General features: G+C 35.6%; 1 protein-coding gene across 2 annotated transcripts in view; it reads right to left on the bottom strand.

Annotated features, from left to right (window-relative positions):
• Positions 1–1,343: 1,343 nt before the first annotated feature.
• LOC149544550 (uncharacterized) overlaps positions 1,344–20,444 on the bottom strand; it is a 67,654-nt gene continuing 48,553 nt past the window's right edge. For both annotated transcript variants that reach the window (XM_089795183.1, XM_089795182.1), the window contains 4 exons: positions 12,928–13,035; positions 2,993–3,057; positions 2,708–2,773; positions 1,344–2,367 (listed from right to left, as the gene is read on the bottom strand). In XM_089795183.1, coding sequence (XP_089651309.1) covers positions 2,013–2,367; positions 2,708–2,773; positions 2,993–3,057; positions 12,928–13,035 — 594 coding nt within the window. In that variant the 3' untranslated portion in view covers positions 1,344–2,012. The remainder of the gene's footprint in view (positions 2,368–2,707; positions 2,774–2,992; positions 3,058–12,927; positions 13,036–20,444) is intronic.

The raw sequence follows: 20,444 nt of genomic DNA on the forward strand, positions 1-20,444 counted from the left end.
TTGTCTTGTAGTTTCATTGAGGATTTAGGGATCATTAGATGTTCTATTTCTATATCTATCAATTTACCACCCTTCTTGATTTTACATATTGCAAAATGAAACATGAGAGCATCCCTTGGTCATATTATACTCCAACCCTTTAACATATAGGACATTCTAAATATGTGTTCCATTGTCCACACCAAGAAATCCCTTTTATATTTTACTTAGTGTTAGTCTCCAAATTTCATTGTCCCTTCATTAAATTGCTTGGAAGCACTATATTTAATCTCATCACTTTCATGTGTCTTGAAATCCACTAAAAACATACCATTTATCCCATTTTTTTGATGTGAACAAATATGAATTCTTCTTTCTTTTCTTGTGCTACTTCTTGGTTGATTTATTCTTTCTTTTATAAGCAAACCCTCCTTATTTTTGTCAGAGAGGCAAGGAGTCCAAAAGAAATTGATTTTTTTATTATATTAAAAATATTAGTAAATGAGAATTAAAGAAAAAAGATATGTCCCTTGGTCATACAATTGTCTCGCATTTAGAATATTATGCTTCAACCCTTTAACATATAGGACATTCTCAATTTGCATTCCATAGTCCACACTAAGTTCTCTTTACTTTTATATTTGTCTTAGTGTCATCTCCAAATTTTATCGTCCCTTTGTTAAATTGCTTAGGAGCATTAAATTTAATCTCATAACTTTCACGTGTCTTAAAATCCACCATCAACATACCATTTATCCCATTTGTTTGATGTGCATAGAAATGTTTGAACTAATATGGATTCTTCATTCTTTTCTTGTCCTACTTCTTAGTTGACTCATTATTTCTTTTATAAACAAACCCCTTATAATTGTCTCGGAAGTGAGAAATCCAAAAGAAATAGATTTTTAATGATATTTAAAATAACTATAAATGAGAATGAAAGAAAAAGGATATGCTTTTAATAAATAATCTCATCACATTATTAAAAATCTAAAACACATGCCACTTTATAAATAAATAAAATTTAACGACTGTGAAAGTAGTTTTAAAGTTTTTTTTTTCCTAAATTAAAAGAATTGTACTGAACTTTAAATGTTTTTAAATCAAATTTAAAACTTGTGATCAGAATGATTTTTTATTTTTTATTTTGATAAAACTGATAATTGGATATTATCAAGACAACTATATTTATATAGATTTTTTTAAAGATATGTACTAGTATTATATTTAGATTAGATTATGGTACTGATGATCAAATGCTTTAAGACATAAGACTTTTCCAGTCTATGATAATATTTAGTAGAGCTTCTGGAAATACTGTCTAGATTATTTGAATTAAATGTCTAATCAAACTCAAAACTCACTTATCCATCATCAAAATGAGAATGCTATATAAAATAAACTACAGTGTAACCAAATTATTTTCCAAAAAAAATGTATGTCCATTCAGAATGGCTTAACCAGCACACGATAGGATCTTAAAACAACAACAATTCAACAACTCGAGCATGTATCAGTGTAACCAAAACCAAAACTAGCTTAAGCAATGGGGTTGGCCACAAAAATGCTTTTCAGAGAAGTTTTAATAAATCCAGAATGGAAATAGTTTTCCAACAAATTAAATAATAATAGAACATCCCTTCTCGAAAACTGACCTGTAAAAAATCAATGGCGAACTTAGATGTTATCTAAGCATGTACCTCTGGTTTGAAATGATTTGTCGTCAGAACCTGAAATTCTCGTTTAACCATTTTTGAAACGCTAGCTGAGACCAACAACTTTACCCGATTACATGGGCCAAGGTTACATTAAATAACAATAAATTTGGTGCAGAGTCTTTTGTCCTTCCTCTTCCGTGGCTGATGTGGATTCAGCTCAAAAATCAATAGTGTAAGGATAAACTCCTTGCAAGGAAAATACATTATATATAAAACATTTAATTTATAAAAGAAATTTGAAATATAGAGTCTACTGGTACATCTGTTCATAGTTGTACAAGCAAGTTGAAACATGAAGTCCACTTGCACATTGTTTCATGGTCGTACAAGGAAATGGCCTTCAAGTAAAATTCCTGATCTTTGCACTTCCAGTGTATTGATGCGGACATCAGGTCCTAACCAGAATTTCTTCAGATAGCCGGGTTCACTATCACTTACTGTCTCTGATTTGTTGGAAATTATGGGAAGACTTCCCTCGTCTTCTACTTGAAGTTTTAAAGCTGTTCTCTGATCTTCATCTGTTCTGTTAAAAGATGTAATTTTAGGCAATGAATCTGGTTGTAGCTGTAAAGCCCCTTTCTTCAAACTCAATTTTATATCTGAGAGGTCAATACGAAGCCTTCCTGACGATATTTCAGCTACCAGTTTCGCCACCAAGGGGCTTGCAAGGCTTGTTTTTGGAAAAGTAAGCACCATAGAATAAATTTAGCCACTATATCAACAGTTCGGTAAAAGATGAAGATAAAAACACTGAGACATTCAAATGTCTCTAAGACTACTACAAACATTTGTTAATACCTCAAAAATGAGACATATAGACAGCTAATATAATAATATATTTGTTATTCACTGACAAGATAGTCTCAATCACCTATTAGCATTGACACCATTTTGAAAGGTATGCAATAAAGGGCATAAGTGCCCCTATTGTTTAATCTGTAGTCATCTTTATAGGACTGTTTGCACAGATTAAAATGCAATTCATCAGAAAAACAATAAATCTTGCTAACCTGGACAATAAATCTTGCTCACTGATTTGAGCAGAAGCCTTCACCCGAAATGGCTCTTTCAGAAGCCTGAAAATCATATCAGGACATCGTCATTCTCTCATAATGCCAACACAACAAATTGTCTAGATGAGAATATACACACATTTTGATCTCATATGCTTAACTCGTGAACATCTTATTTCAACAAGAAATAGTACACACTGAAAATCCATAAGTGTAGCGTGATTTCAAAATATGGTTCAGTTATGGAAACATTGTCGGGCAATGAGGCATGAATTACTGGACCTTGAACTATTCAATTTCAGCTTAATGTCCTCAGCAGCTAATTGTACATTTGTAAGGTAGATTCCCTGTCAAACAAAAATATCATCCGTTAATGTCATGAAGTAACTCTACAAGAAATTCTGCTGCCCTGTAAATAAATCATGTCACTTGAACTCGGAGAATACGTGTCAATGTTCCTGACATGGAAAATATTTAGGACAAACATGGATACAAATGTAATATAAATTCATGAAAATCCAGCCATAAAATAGTAGGGGAATAATAGAATAATAGGGCACCCCGCTAGGATACATGTTTGCTTAAAATATGTCATTGGGAATGGGACAGAAGATGTTATCCACGAAGAAATTTTAGAAAGTTTTTCTGTCACTGATCTGAGCTCACAATTTTCATGTGTCGAGCATATGGCATCAGTGATAAGATTTTGTCCTTTCAGCACACCATTAACTATTTTATTGGAGCACCACAAGGATTCGATAAGCTCGAGTCTACTGATAGGAACTAAGATGCTGGCCATGAGTAGTTGAAGTAATACAGTCAAATCACATTGATAAAGACAGGTTAACAAGTTTTCTTAGGAACAAGACATAGCCAATGAAGTGAAACCTCTGCTTGATGGAAACTATCACCATAACATCTGTTTATAAGGCATGTTAAAAGTTGATTTACAATGATGAGACGTATAACAACCTGGTTAGAGAGTCATGTTTGACAGCAATATCAAATTAAAGGCATACTCTGTAGGGTCACCGTGACTGTCTGTGAACAGTAAATACTTTCTCTGTGGCAATTACACAGTTAAAATTTAATTATATACTTCCAGGCATGCAGAGGCTATTAGAGGAAACAAATAAGAATTGTACATTAGGTGCATCTTTTTATTATAAAATTAAAAATATATATACAATAGATTAGTGTTCCAGAAAACAAAGATTTATTAAGGTTCAAGAATAAAATATGCATGTACAACTTTCACTTTGGGCTTCTCTGCAGAAAATAAAACTAATAATTATCAATACAATAAGTTTAAAGCAGAGTAATGAGACTTGCCGCAAGTCAGGCGAGTCGCCTGGGTCAGCTAGTTGGGTAACCTCAGCTGGGTCAAAATGGTCCGTAACCCTGTCTTGGTAGGTCACCTTGGGTGACTAGCCTGACTCTCCTGACCCCCAGGTCAACCACGTGACTCGTGCACGTGACCCGACCGCAGCTTGGTGAATCCAGATGCCCAAAAAAAAAATTTGCTTTGTATTTTTTAATGTTTCTTTTCCTCATAACCCTAAAAGGGCTTTAATAACACTCTTATGTGAGAAATAGAAAGAAAGAGAGGAAAAAAGAGAAATATAGAGCCATTGTTTTGCAACCAGCCGAAAGGAAGAGGAGAAAAGCTTGCATTTGTGACGTTGGAGCACCTATATACTTGCATTTAGATCATCAAGGAGTTTATAGGAGCTCTTCTCAACAATTATCAACTCATTTGAAAGAGGTAAGAGTTTATTCTTTTGGATTTAGATTTTTTTTTCTTTTTGTTTATGGGTTTTTTGGACGAATTTTTCCAATATGTTGATGGGTTTTCTTTTACTTTAAATCTTCATAAATACAATACTTAAATAGTAATTTTTGGTTAAAATTGTCTTATTGCAGCAACCTTGACATTCTGAAAACATTTTTTTTCGTAATCATAATGGCTCCTCTAGCTAAAAACCCCAAGCTCACTAAAGGCAATAAAAAATGAGTGTTGGAAGTGTAGTGCCTCTCCCATTTGATTTCAATAAGTCATCATGATTGGGACCATGAGTGATCTACAGTTACACCCTTGAGGTGATTAAATTTATGTTATTGTATTAGTTGCTTTGATTATGCTTATGGCTGGCTAATGAGATTATGATGTGTTAGATGGTTTCACTGAGGTTTGTGTCAATGGTTACCAGAATTGATATGGTATCATGATGTTGTTTCGTGATTAACCTAAGATGTGTGCAAAGATTGCACTCTGTATTATTATCCTGCTATACTAGACTAGGTTCCCGTAGCAGTGGTTAGTCATTTATTTGACCATATTCACTCATGTGTTTCAAGTGTCTTTTCATGTTTAAATAACCATTATTAAATGCTTAAATAATTAGAAATGAATTGTCCATGTTGGATTCATTGGTTATGTGCTATGGATATTTACCTTGTTCATTTTGGTCATTTATGGAAAAAGGGTTATTTAAATAAATGATTTTAATGTGATTAAATAAATGGTTATTTATGTGATTTAATGCCATTATTGCTTCAGCTATATTATATATGCAATTGCACTTGATCGTGTGGTTTAGTGTGTAGGATTTATGTCACTGGCAGTGGCACATGGAGTTTATGGTCAATTTGTTTATGGATTACCAACATTATGGTAGATTCGTTTATGAATTATCCTTTAAACAAATTGAAAAGGATATGATAATAAAATGGGAACCAATCTGTAAGAAAATTTAAACTCAAGATTCATTAAGGAAAAATGTCAAATCAAATTTATTATAAATTATCCATTGGGTGGGTATGAGTATTTCCTTGTTTTCAAGGATGGGGGTTTGGGTTTTGCACCGTTATGCTGGGTGCTTTTGCATACAGACTCCAAACCCAGATTTTATTTGATATTCGTGGCTTTTGTGCCCTAAGACCAAATGGGTTTTAATTTTGCAGTTTTTGAGTTTTAAGGTTTTTGCCTCAATTTGTGTGCTGCCCAGTTTCTCGAGCTTTCTTGGCATAGTGTTGGTCGTGGATTTAGATTATTTGTAGGATGTCAATTTGACCCTTATTGCATCTTTATGTTTGCATTGGGATGCGTGTTGCATCTGTATTCCCAACTTTGTGTTTGGTTGAGTGGTTTTATATTTGGTGTTATTATTTTGATCAAACCCTTTTTGTTTCATAGGCACTAGGATTCATAGAATCCATCCTCCTAGATTGAGGTCGATTGAGTGAGTTCATGGTGTATGGTTTGGTTGCATCATTGGGATTTGTGTAGAATCCATATTCCTAGATTGAGGTCGGTTGAGTGAGTTCATGGTGTATGGTTTGGTTGCATCATTGGGATTCGTGTAAAATCTATACTCCCAGATTGAGGCCGGTTGAGTGAGTTCATGATGTATGGTTTTATTGTCTTTTGTGATTCCTGTAGAATCTGTACTCCCGAGCTTGTATTCAATTGAGTGTTATTTTGCTTGTGTTCTCATCCCACCCTTGTTTTATGATCTTCGTGATAGTGGTGCACCCACACACCAGCACGTGCGCATGCATTTGTCGAGTGACTTACGAGGCCCGAACTCCCAATCGTATTCAATGGAGTTATGTTCATTGAGGTTGGGTTGGGAATATGCAAGCCTACGGGCACTCATCATGTGATGAGCATGGGTATGTAGGGTAGCATGGAAAGGGCTTCTCTTTGGTGACTATTTTCTCAGAGGGTTGGCGCGAAGAAGTTCTAAACAAGTGATAACTAAATTAATTAATTGGAAAATAAATCTAAGATGATAAAATGCTATGCGAGCACCCGGTTAAGTCCGAAGACACAGGATTGTACTCCTCCTCGAGGGAGTTACAGCTGCCAACACTAACTTGGGCTACTTGATGTCAAGCTACTTACCCTCCAACGAGCCCCTACATAGTTGACCCATAAAGTGTCTGACCAGGACCTGATCCACTTGCATAGTCTCATGATCTTGGTTGTAGTCCTCTTTACTGGCTGGCGTGAGTGTTAGCCATTGACGTTTGCTTTATGTGTGTTTGTGGTTGGATTATTATTTCCATCAGCACAGTGGAAGTGGATCTATGGGTTCCACATGGTTGGGAGGTGTAGCTACCTACACCACTGCTAGGGACCAGTGTATAGAGATGGTCTATTTCTAGTTGAGACCGATGCTTGATGTTTCACTTAGTCTTTCGGGTTTCCGAAGTATGTTTCCTTATGATTTATTCTTTATTGGAATGCTTGGCTATCATGTTTAGATGATGTTAGTTTCATTTGATGCATTCCTTTGGGAGGCGTAGCTACCTACACCACTACTGGGGACCACTGTACAGAGATAGTCTATTTCTAGTTGAGACCGATGCTTGATGTTTCACTTAGTTTTTCGGGTTTCCGGAGTATGTTTCCTTGTATGCTTTATTGGAATGCTTGGATATCATGTTTAGATGATGTTAGTTTCATTTAATGCATTCCTTCATTATGATGTTAGCATATGGTTAGATGATGTAATTCACTATTAGTTGGAGTATCTACGCTTTGATGGATTAGCATGTTAGGTCTTCTTGTTCTTATGATGTTAGTTACTTTTGTAGTAGTAACGCCCTCATAAGACAGCTCCAACTATCTAGTTGGCAGTTTGGGATGTTATGCACAGGGGATGGCTAGGGTCTTTGAGGTCTCATGATGCTATTATGGATGAAGGAACGGTGGAGGAGTTTTTGTTGTGTTGATGCTTAGGTATTTATGTTTTCCTTAATATGATGTTTGGTTTATGAACCACGTATGTACATTGCAATGTTGCTTTCTAAATGTTCCTTCATATGCTGTTATGGATTAGATGGATAGTTGTTTTCTACTCCCTGTTGCATGGTGTTTTGTATTTCATGGGTTTGAGTGTCCAAGCCTCAATTATTGTGGATCTGATACTCCCTGATGTGGAGGTTCTAATTCTTTTTCCCCTTCTAATTGTTTGTTGAGTTGTTTATTTTCAATCTTGGGCAATAATGGTTCAGCATTGGGCGATATTGGAAGAGTATCGCACACCTTAAGGAGTTTTATCATACAATACTGGAAAGTATCGCACCATAGTAGTGAGAAATATTGTACGACACTGGTGAATTATCACCTGGCCATACTGAGAAGTATCGCCTGGCTATAGTGAAAAGTATCGCCTGGGCAAAAAGTATCGCCTAGCTATAGTAAGAAATATCGCTTGGCTATTGGAAAGTGTTGCCTAATTTCTTGCAAAAACCTGCTCGAGCAAACAGTAGGTATCTTTGAACTTTTCGGTTGCGAGTTGAAGGGTGTTTTGGATACCCTTTAGTGTTGCACTCCTTCCTAGTTCAGCGAATTTTCCATGGAGTTTAAAATATATCGTTTAAGTATAAGAATTCCTTATACTTCAGATATATTTTAATATATGCGACGATTGATTTGAGATAGGTTCTAGACCTTTCCGAGTTAAGATAAAGATTCTAGGAAATTTCAGGGCTTCAAAATTTCAAACAGCCAAAGTTTAGGAATCAGCTTTATCTTTCAGCATGGTGTCTAGAGATGAGTGGATGCAACTTTGAGCCCTCGTCTTCTACATGACCGTTGTTGGTCTCCGCTTGTGGTTCTTGAGTATGATATGATTAGTGGATATGGACTTGTATGTCTAACCATGCTAGGAGCTTTTAAATTGGGATTGAACGAGAACATCCCCTTAGTATATTCTCATGATTCGTGTGGTCTTCGTTTGTGAGTTCCGCAATTGAGCTTGGAGATATTTGGAAGTAGTTGTAAGACTTCTGCTAGTGTAGATGAACATGTGAGTTTAGCCATGTTCCCTGTTCTCATCACCTTGTTCTGGTGTATCATTATTTCACTTGGTTACTTTTGTTGTTGTTGAGTAACTTATCTTAAGAAAAAAATTATTCAGTACATGTTTTATCCTTGTGTTCCAAAGATCTCCGAGTAGGCCATTACAGGAAGTAAACCATAGACTTTCCAATTAGAGGTAGAAATCAAACAAAATGCTTATTTCGTAAGCTCACTTATAGTGGGAGGATAAATAGATTGAAATACCATATTGATGGCATATGTAGACATAATGTTGAGCCTTGTAAAGTTGCATCTGTTGAGGCTAAACGTTTTTTTTATGTTGCCTTAGAAAAATATGAACAAGAAAAGGAATTAAGACAAAAATAATTAGAAGAGTTAGCTTAGATTGGTTCTACTTCCCATCTACCCTCTTCTGGAACTGCATCTGTTTCTAGTTTTACAACCCTAGGTTCAATAATTTGTGTTGGAGAAGGTTCTTCCCTTCCTCCCTATAGTCTTAGTGATTCTACTAGTGCTATTGCTTCTACATCTATTCATGCTAGTAGCACTGCCCCTGATAGTCGTACTGGCATTACTTTTCGTCCTAGAGCTAATAAATTTAGGTTGGACATTTTTTTGTACCACATTCCACTCTTGGTGCAAAACCTTCACTTGAGAGCTTGGGTTGGAATAGGGAGATCCATGAAGCTAGAAGAAGAGCAATTTGTTGAATTCAAGGTTAGCTTTGAGGTGCATGTTTGTTGGTCCCTAGTGGACTTCCTCGTCCTATGCCACCACCACTACAGGGATAGATTCAACAAAATGCATTTATGATGAACCTCCATATGGCTGCCCTATGGTTGAAAATACTTCCCACATGTTTGCTGGATAAAATATCATGAGTTGCATCTATTAAAGCATGTTATGCCTCTAATTTGCTACTCATTTTTCCTCATTTGCATAGCTTAAAGCTCAATGTCCACGCATGTAATGTAATTTTGAGCTATTATGAGCTTAATCCATTTGTTCATTCTCTCTTTGCAATCATCCCATAGGCTTTTCCTATTCATACCTTACCCAAATTCATGTTTTCACACCGCAAAAGCTTGCTATGGACCCCTCATATGATAATGTTCTTACACTATGGAACTTTCATGTAACAGTTGCACAAGTACATCACTTTGTGATGTCAAAAGCCCTTGCATCAGCAAAAAGGCAAAGATAAGAAAAAGATGAAGCACTAGTATGACCAGTACCACTACTCCATCCCATCATCACAAGTAATTTCCTACAGTGATGAGGTTCGAGATATGGATGTAAGGCACACAAATATGGAAGATTGTCTCATAAGAGTCAATGTTGAAGCCACTAGGAATATGACTTGGATCAAGCGAGTCATATTCATTTGCTATCTACCTTTCCCTTGGGGGATTATGAACCAAAGTTCATCCTTGCATGCGCCAAACATTTAGATGCAACCTCCAGAACTATAAGGTAAACAGCCAAGAAGGCATGATCAACAAAAGTTTCAAAAGGCTGTCATGCGAAGTTATCACTGAAAATAATGAACTCAAAAATGAAGAAGACATCCTTATAGGGTTCATGAAAGCAATTTGCTTATGGCTTGAAGCGATTGACTTCAATATCAATGTGTTGAATATATTTGCAATCTGGAAGTATTGATTGAATGATCTACAAAGATAGGGATTTCTAACAAAGAAATCTCAGATGCAGCTAATACACTCCAAAAGGTTACAATGATTGCACAATACGCTGGTGAACCAAATGTCACAGTTGTACATGAGTCACTGCGGAAGTTCAGGAAGCTAGTTGATACTCTATGAACACTTCAAATTTTTCATATGCTTTAAATAGAATAGCACCAGAAAGATTATATATAAAGAGCAATTATGTTGTAAATACAAGATAACATGTACCTGTATAACCAGCTCATACTGGTGAACCAGATGTCGCAGTTGTACATGAGTCACTGCGGAAGTTCAGGAAGCTAGTTGATACTCTATGAACACTTCAAATTTTTCATATGCTTTAAATAGAATAGCACCAGAAAGATTATATATAAAGAGCAATTATGTTGTAAATACAAGATAACATGTACCTGTATAACCAGCTCATCTAGTCAAGCTGCAATTGCATTAGGCATGCAACTTTGAATAAGTCAAATTAGTTATTTAGAAGTTTGTTAGAGAATAAGTCAAGGTGGTTGAGGATTTCCCATTTTCCCTCCACCTTTCTCTCTCCTAGTTTCTTATATAAAGGAGAGAGCTCATTGTAAATGAACATCTTTAGTTTTGTGTAAGAGAGACTATGTTGGAATTTCTTGCATCTTGAAAAATTGGAGTTTCTTGGTGCAAACTTTCTACGTTGAATAAAAGGAGACAAGTGTTATCAAACTTGGTGTTGTGATTCTTGGAATTAATTAGTGAATTCTTATTTTGCATTGATTGGGTCATCCTTGTTTCAGTTTATAGCTTGTTATACAAATCTTTGGAGCAATTTAGTTAAGTTCTTGAATAAAGAATGAATATTAAAGTTAGAAGTGGTTGTAGTTTGTTAGTTCATAAGAAATTCAGTAATAGATTTTAAGCTAGCTGCTATACTATCCTTTCTTATCTAGTTTATTTCTTAGCATTCTGATTATTGAATCATTGCTTGAATAAATCATTGGAGGCTTTGGATTCCAGTTGTTAATTCACGGAAGTTATCATTAGTAAACCGTTGTCTTAGGAGTTGTTCTTACGTCAACCACCGAGCCACCAATATTATCGTAGCAACAGGAGATTTTTGTAGAGTTACAAATTGTTACTTGTGCACCTTTCCTAAAAAAAGAGGAAAAGATTGAGGGAACCCACCCTTTTGAATTTCCGTTAAGATCCTATTAGAGCCACCAACGGTAAAAAGGGAGCCTCCATTGTTGCTGAGAGGAGAGATTTATCTCAGTACACCGTTGCCTAAAATCACTATTTTGTAAGTTGTAGTCTTAGTGACTTACAAAATATTTAGCGAACAATGTAGAACAAGACTCAATTAATATAACTGAAGCCTTAGTGTAAAAGAGATGCGGGGGTTATAAAAGGGCTTTACTATAATTAAAGTACGTGAATTTATTTCGAACACATTTGAAATTGAAGTATGTGGATACAGATTAGTACAATTAATATGCTTGGATGAGAATTGTGGCATAGTGGTGATTTTGTAATGTCCCCTTTCATATAAGTATTGCTGATATTTAAATAGTAAAAACTGCCGCACTTAATGTCAATCGTCCCATAGGCTAGTGGTTTTAATAAAGGGAAATATCCTTCTTTTCATTTATAGGAGGGGGGCCAGTTTTAAGTGGCTATCGATCGAAGTTTCTTCAGCCTAATTGCATGCTTTCCTGACCGCGCGGTTGGAAGTACGTCAAAGGTCCTCTGAGAGTAATTTCAGTAGTACGTTCCAATAATAGAGATTGGAAGAATTGGTCTTATTGGCAACTTTGACTGCAGCTGGGTAAGAACAAGTTCATGCAGCCATCAAAGTCTGACGGTGGGGTCTTAGTGCATCCATAATTAATCTAAACTTCTGAGCACATCAATTCAGCAAATCTGATTGGATACGATCTGCACAAGGGCACTGTTACGGAACTGGTTCTGGTATGATCATCACGTGTTATTATTCAGTGATCTTTTGTATTAAACCCATAGTAACACGAGGACGCATCACCCCCCCCCCCCCCCCCCCCCGCCCTTTTTGCCCCACATTCCGGAGATGGGGATGCACCCAGGCTTGGGGACTCTGTTCCCTCATCCCCAGGGGCACCACCGGATTCCGCCACCTCCACTGAGGATGGGGAGACATCCCAGTGTTGACTATTTGTTGATTCGACTATTTATGTTCAATATTTGATGTTCCGATTCAATGCAATGTTCAAGTATTTACTCTTTTACATCTTTATGTTATATATTGTAATACATCTTTTCATAACTAGCATTTTAAGTACCATATGTATAGTATATACAACCCCTCACATCCCCCTGCCACGATCCCCCCGCCATCTCCCCACCGTCCCCAAATTAAGGCTCCTTTGTCCCCCTGTCCCAGAAATTTTCCTCCCCATTCAGCCGTACCCCTATCCCCCAAAGTGGTGTAACTATGATTAAACCTCTTATAGCTAGCAGGGTGTTTGATCCTGTGATTCTATGCAAGGGCAACTTTCTAATTCGAATACGAGCTGTATATTGGTTTGTGAAATTTGTGTGTGTGAATTATCCAAATTTTGTAGCTTAGGATATTTCAGATTTCCTCCAAATTGACATATGCTTAAAAATTCCTTCAAATTATATAAAATTAACCCAATGATTAAAACTAATAAATTTTGGTATAAACTCTACAAGATCAATACCTTATACATAGCTCCATTTGCTGAAATCTTTAAACTTTGTACCCTCCCTTGGCATAGTTCATAATTACTTCCAGATACTAACACCTCCAGCTCCTTACAATGCTCAAGCTGCAAACATAAAGAAAGTGAGATGTTAACATGATCCCACACACTGCCAAAATAGCATTAGACATGAAACAAAGAACTCCAGCATATTATTCTTTCATCTTGTATTCTCCCTCTTCCCAACTATCTGCCACTCAGCATCCCCCACAACCCCACACAAACAAAATACATGCATGGAGGGAAAGATGCAAATGTAAAAATTAAAACAGGCGTGAATTAGGCAAGCAGATAAAAATGTGTACGATCTATTACAGAAATTAAGGAGACCCTCTCTTCGGCCAAGATGAATTGCTGTGGGGAACAATAATCATTCCAAACAACAAACAAAGATTAAACAAAGGGATTGTGAGAAAAGAAAGGAATTAAAATGTTGAACTTATAGATTAAAAAAGCGAGTGATTCAGTAAGAGTTGTGCTAAAAAAATGAAAAGAAAGTTTAAAATCATATTTGGTAGAACTATATGAAGAAAACAATGAACTAAAAGCAATAATAAAAGAAGGAATAAAAAATAATACAAAAGTACATGCAAACAAAGGCCAGCTAACTTCCATGCATTTGATTATAGTTTTTTTTTTAATAAGTTCTGAACATAAGATCCATAGGAACTGAGAAGGCACAGTGACTTACTCTACTCATGATTTAAAACAAAGCTATACATATTATTCTAATTTTAAAACAATCTTCACTAATTTTATGATGTCTAAGGACTATATTCTCATTTCCAACTAAGAAAAAATGGCACCATCCATGGCCACCAATGAAAGATATAGATTAGAATAGCCCACAACTGTGTTATATGGGCCAAGATAGAATTTAAGAGGTACTAGAAGTTTGTGGCAGCCTCCTGCAAAGGGCTACTGTTCCTATTATCAATTCCAATGAAAGATGCAAATCCTTCAAACAAGAAAACCTACAATCCTTAACTGATAAACTGGAGCAGGCTTATTTGTTGGTGGAAGTAAGTTATAGTTTCAGAGGAGAGTCTGGAGGAGTAAAATAGCTGGTGAAATAATGTAAAAATTATATTGCAAATTGGCAGCCTTTATGCAATATGGATTTGCAGTTATAGATTATGTTTATAGTTATAAATTATAACTTTAATTACTGCAAAGTTGCAAACAAGGTAGAAACCTTTGTTTATCATGAGATCTTGTTTCCTGAATATGTCAAAAATTAGAAGATGATGCTCCACAGGACCAATACATGGACCTTAATAAGAATTATTCAGCAGATAACAATCCAAAGAACTTTACCGCGGGCTTCTTTTAACAAATCAGTAATTCTAAGATTGCTATATTTGGAAAGATGGCTAAAATGGGAATCCCAAAACTCACTGACAGACCTCAAAACTGTACAGCTGCACGTTGAAGGACAAAATCTGAGCAATGCAGAGGACTCTCACTCTTTCTCAATTTCTGAAAGCATATATTGGGTATGGAAAGTAAGGTAGACCCAAAAGTCATTTCTAAAACTTAGTTACCAGATTTACGTGTTGGACACCGGATCCGGATTTGGGTCCAATCCAGATCCAGACCGGCACATGGATCCTTGAATCCACGATCTTGCCTGTGGATCCGTCAAGATCCGCGGACCACGGATCCTAATGGATCCACAAGTAGGATTGAGGATTCTGCCCAGATCCTCGAGGATCCACAACAGATCCGCATGAATCCACGTGAAAGGGAGGCAAAAAAACATTATAAAGTGGGCCCAATTAAGTTTTTTAATTTATTTATTTTTGTGCGAACCCTAAAAATGACTCTTTAAGTCATTATGCAAGTTCATTTACACTCATTTGCCCTTATTTTGCTCTCTCATAGTTGCTAGTTTGAAGTAAAGTGCTTGGATTCAAAAAAGATCAGTTGTAAAGCTCCAAATACCTTGCAAGAAGTGTTTAAGGTATGCATTTCAACCATATTCTTTAGTTCTTACATAGATTATTGATTTGTTTCTAGTTTTCCAAATTTTCAAGTTTTTGTATAAGTGTTAAGCATGGTTTTCTTTCAATTTTTTTTCTAGACTGCAAAAAGAGAACAATGAGTAGTCAAGGCTCAGTGGGTGGGGTTGGATCACCAAGCTTCAAAGTTGATAAGGGGTCTCCTTTATGGAGACACACAACAAGAATCACACAATGTCCTAGGGGTGGGGCATACATATGGAAATGTAATTATTGTAATGTACAACATATAAGCTCCTATTCCCGAGTGAGACTACATTTTTTGGACCCTACGGGAGAAGGAATTAACATGTGTCAGGGTAGTCGCTAGATAAGAAGGGATTACCAGCGACACAAATAGCAACGTTAGCAAAAGAGCAAGAAGACGCTGATAGAGCAATTGCAAAAGCAAAACATGGTGCTTCCAAAAGAACAAATACACCAACACCACCATCCAATCAAACAAGCACAAGAACACATCTTTTTTGCCTATGCCAACTACAAATGATAAAGATGCAAACCTATTTCCACTCACCCACAAGAGAGGCCCACTAGATAGGGCATTCCAAAACGAATTGAGAGACATTGTTGAGCACAAAATTGGACATTGTATAATTGAAAATGGTGTTTCATTTAATTTCGTAAGATCACCTTATTTTAGGGAGATGGTCATTTAATTTTGTGAGATCACCTTATTTTAGGGAGATGGTGCAAGCAATAAATGAAGCACCCCGTGGTTACAGACCACCTAGTTATGAGAAGTTGCGCACTACCATATTACATGATGAGAGAAAATTTGTAGAGGTTGAACTTCAACCAATAAGAGATTCTTGGGTTCAATTGGGCGTGTCTATTATTTCGGATGGGTGGAAAGATTGTAGAAACCGTCCATTGATCAATGTTATCGTTATATGCCTTAAGGGAGCAATGTTCTTGAAGGTAGTTGATTGTGAAGGGCAAGCAAAAGATTCAGAATTTATTTCACGCATTCTCATTGATGTGATAGAGTCAGTGGGTCTTGATAATTTTGTCCAAGTGGTCACAGACAATGCAAAAGTTTGCAAGGCTGCAAGGATAATTGTAGAGTCTAGATATGATCATATCTTTTGGACACCATGCACCGTCCACTTTCTCAATTTGGTGATGAAATCAATTGGCACCAAAATAGATTGGGTGAAAAAGATATATGAGGAAGTTAAAGATATTCAAATGTTTGTGACAACTCACCACATGTCACAAGCAACTTTAGGAGTTTCACGGAATTGGAATTATTCAAGGTAAATTTGTAAATTTAATATTTAATTATATATTATTGGATTCCATTATTTTTTTTTTGTTGTTTACATTAACATGATTTAATTTTTAAATGTATTACTAATTTGAGTTTAACATGTTCTTAGGTTGCTGATACCCACTTTGCCTCTCACACAATCGTCTTGAGACAACTTGTGAAGGTAAAGGAAGCATTAGAACAAATGGTCATTAGCCCCCAATAGGGCATTTGGAAGAATTACAATACAGCAAGGGCCTTAAATGTGAGAAGAATGATACTAGATGAGGATTGGTAGAGTCTTGTGACTTATGTGTTGGAAGTCACCGATCCACTAATGGCAATGCTTCACTTTGCAGACAATGATGAGCCATGCCTTGGGAATATTTATGATTCCATGGACACTATGTTGGAAAAGATTAAAATGGTAAGTTCTACACTCTTTTACAACAATTGTTTAATTGAGAGATATCTAGATTCTAAAGTTCAAATTGACATAATCACTAATTATAATTATTATTCATATCTCATATCCTAGGTCATACAGAGGAGGGAGAATGATCCTCAGGACACCTTTTACAACGAGGAAGCAATTGTTTATCATCGATGGAACAAGATGACCATACCTTTGCACCTCCTTGCATATGCTTTATCCTCGAGGTATTGTTGTGCTTATCAAATTTGTGTGCTTATATTATCCAAAGTTTGTGCTATTGATATTTGATAGTGTTCAATTGTCTTTCGTTATCCCTAGGTACTATAGTACAAATGTACTTGGCCTTCTAGGTAGAGTGCCACCATTTAGAGATGCAAAGGTTGCAAATGGGTATAAGAGGGCACTAGCTAAAATATTCCAAGATCCCATAATTGGGGCAATTGTGAGGAGTGAATTCACTACCTTCATCTTAGGTGAGAATTTCCACCCTATTGCTATAGCGGACCAAAGCAGGATGGATGCCATTAAATGGTGGTACCTTCATGGGCAAGCCTTCACATACCTCCAACCTCTTGCCACAAAGGTCCTATCCCAAGTAAGTTTGTAAAATTTAGCACCTGAAGTTGATTTCTTAAGCTTAAAGTTAACACTCAATTCCTTGAATTCATCTTGATTGTTGTATTGATTTTTTTAATTCTCTTTAGGTTGACAGCTCTTCTGCAGCTGAGCAGAATTGGAGTACTTACTCCTTTATCCACTCAGTCAAATGCACCCAGTTGGCTGCAACAAAAGCAGAAGACCTTGTGTTCATTCATAACAATTTGCGTTTGTTGTCACGGAAGGATCTTAAGTACAAGAAGGTGCCCAAAAAGCTTTGGGATGTAGCACCGAAGACTCATGATTTAGATATGACCATCTGGGATCTTGCTAGATCCACTTTTCTTGATGTGGATGATGAGGAGGATTATGAGTTCACAATCCCCTTTACTACTAGTGGAGGTGGTTTGGGTTCTTCTAGTGATACAGATATAGCACTTGCAGCTCATCAGTACTCCTCTAATGCGGATTTTCTTGAAAATCCATTTGATGATTAAATCAAAAACTTTAGTCTTGACTCTTGACTCTTTTATGAGTAAATCATGTTACAAATTTTAAGTTTAATGATCTATATTTTCAATGTTACAAACTTTAAGTTTAATGATCTATATTTTGAATGTTACAAACTTTCACTTTCAGTAATTCAATGTGAATGTGTCGATTTTCTTTATAATCGTGAAAATAGATCAATTATCAAGTGTAATAGATTCATAGATGCATACTAGAATCATAGATTCATGCTATGAAATAATTTAGCTTTAGAATTATGTAACAACCACTTTAACTAACATACTCAAGAAATACAGTTGATACTTCATTTTCATAGGAAGACAGTTAAATCAGTTTTGTTCATATGAATGAGATTGACGGTTAAAATTAGTTAAACAAAATTTCTTAACTAAGAACTTAAAACACCATCAATGAATCATTTAGGGCTTCAAATACCACTGTATCACTTAGGGCTTCATATACCATTGTATCACTTAGGGCTTCAATTAACACTATGTCATTTAGAGCATCAGATACCACTGTATCAATTAGGGCTTCAAATACCATTGAATCAATTAGGGCTTCAAATACCACTGTATCATTTAGGGCTTCAAATACCATTGAATTAATTAGGGCTTCAGATAACACTATATCATTCCTTTTCTTTCAATTGTTTTCTGTGGCAATAACATAAGATTAGAAGATATGCTCCTATTTATTATTCATATAAATGAAAGGTTGATATAACAATTCATCGGATAAATCTATCTCTCGCAACTAAATGTAAAATAATTATAACGATGATATAACTCAATTAATCTTACCTTAGTCTTGCATATACATCAAAAAAATAAAAATACTTGTTTCCAACGAACAATTGAGTGTATAGCTTATCTTTGTCTGTTGTACGTCCAACAACTTGGGGAATGGTGAAACATTGTCATGGGCTTAACCACCCAACCTCGGACCAAAACTTATCCCCACACAATCTTTAACGAGAAAGGCCCTCCCTACCCGAAATTGGACTTGGAACATCTGTCATCTACTGAGCATCTTGGTATTTAAACACACCATTCGACTTGACAGCAGAAGGATACAATTAACAGGATCATGCATGAACTATTAAATAATTCAAACTAAAAATGATAAACATTGTTATGTCATATCTAATTCTGCTTGATGTTATTGCAAATTCATTTCTCTCACCTCATCACTCATTTCCTTGGCTACACAGCCAGGTGAATCCTAGGTGTTCTAAATTCTTAGAAGAACCGATTCTTTCTATTGATTCTCAACTGTTTCATAATGAACATATATTCCAACTTATCACAATCTATGATTTGAGAGCTTATATTCTTTAAAGATTTCAGAATGGATTGTTTAATTTTAATATCCATTCGCATAAGGATCCATACTATGGTTACTTGGTTATCATCTGCCATGAACAAGGCTAATTTAAAGAAGTTCAATCTGTAAATTCAAACAAGATATCATCATGATAAATATTGAAACTTGCTGCAATCTGCTCTATGCATAGATTCGCTGCTTAATATGCTTATCACAATTGTGACTATAAGATTATGTTCTTGAGACTAATTTGGAAAATATCATTGGATAGTATATTTCATTCCAGACTTTAATGCATTTGAAAATACACTTCCATAAGGGTTGTATCTAATTTATTACGAAAGTTTAAGGAAAAAGGACTGATAATAAGGACATTGAATAAGTAGCATCTCATATTGATTCTTGAAAATAAATCTGAAATGATAAATATCTTAGATGCCTAACTGGGTGCTTTGGAAAGTAATAAAATAATATGTTAATGTCATAACATGACCTGATGTATCACTAGTTATACTAGAATCCTTGCAACTCAAATTTGGAATCTGTCCTCCTTTAATTGCAAACGTCCCAAATGCAGATCCCTCCAAGCTGGGTTCTTACAGCAGAATTGCTATTGTATTGGATGCTCAGACTGGTAGTATAAAATGAAACCTTGGCTCACGGCTCTTGTGGATTCGAATACTAGAGAGGTTAATACAGCAAAGTTTGTGGTGGTAAAAGAAGGTTGATGATAATGCGGATGCTAAGTTGAATGCTTTAATACGGCAAGGCAGACGAACATATAAGGAAAGGTGTTGGACTCCATTCACGGTTAAATTAAAAGGAAGGTCGTGCCTTCATGGCTTCCATTGGTTATGTAACATATGTCATTTCGATTTACTAAGTATTCAATCGATTGCAAAAGAAAGGAAATTAAAAAGATTGGAAGAAAGAGTTGGAAAGATTATAATTTTATTATTGTCAATTTATCATGTCAAATGTTAATCGGTTAGAAATAAAGTTGGAAGATTACAGTTTGAATATTATTATAGTTCAAATGTTATTATATCTTGAATATTATTATTATAATATATACTTGCATACGTTCATGTAAATATATCAATGGGGTGACATCATTATATTAAGTTGTTATAATATAATGGTGTCATTTCATTTTTATATTTATATGCACATAAATAAATATTTATTATAATAATATGATGAAAGATCAATTAAAATCCTTTAAGGTACATTTTATATTTTATCTCAATTATTTATGTTTCTCAAATTATTTATTTAAATAGCTCATGCGGGTCCCACAGATGTATCTCGTTTCAAGTTGCTAGGTCCTCAACCC

This window comes from Cupressus sempervirens, chromosome 8 (genome assembly GCF_028749045.1).
Source record: "Cupressus sempervirens isolate cs-2001-9-10 chromosome 8, ASM2874904v1, whole genome shotgun sequence".
NCBI classification, from domain to species: Eukaryota; Viridiplantae; Streptophyta; class Pinopsida; order Cupressales; family Cupressaceae; genus Cupressus; species Cupressus sempervirens.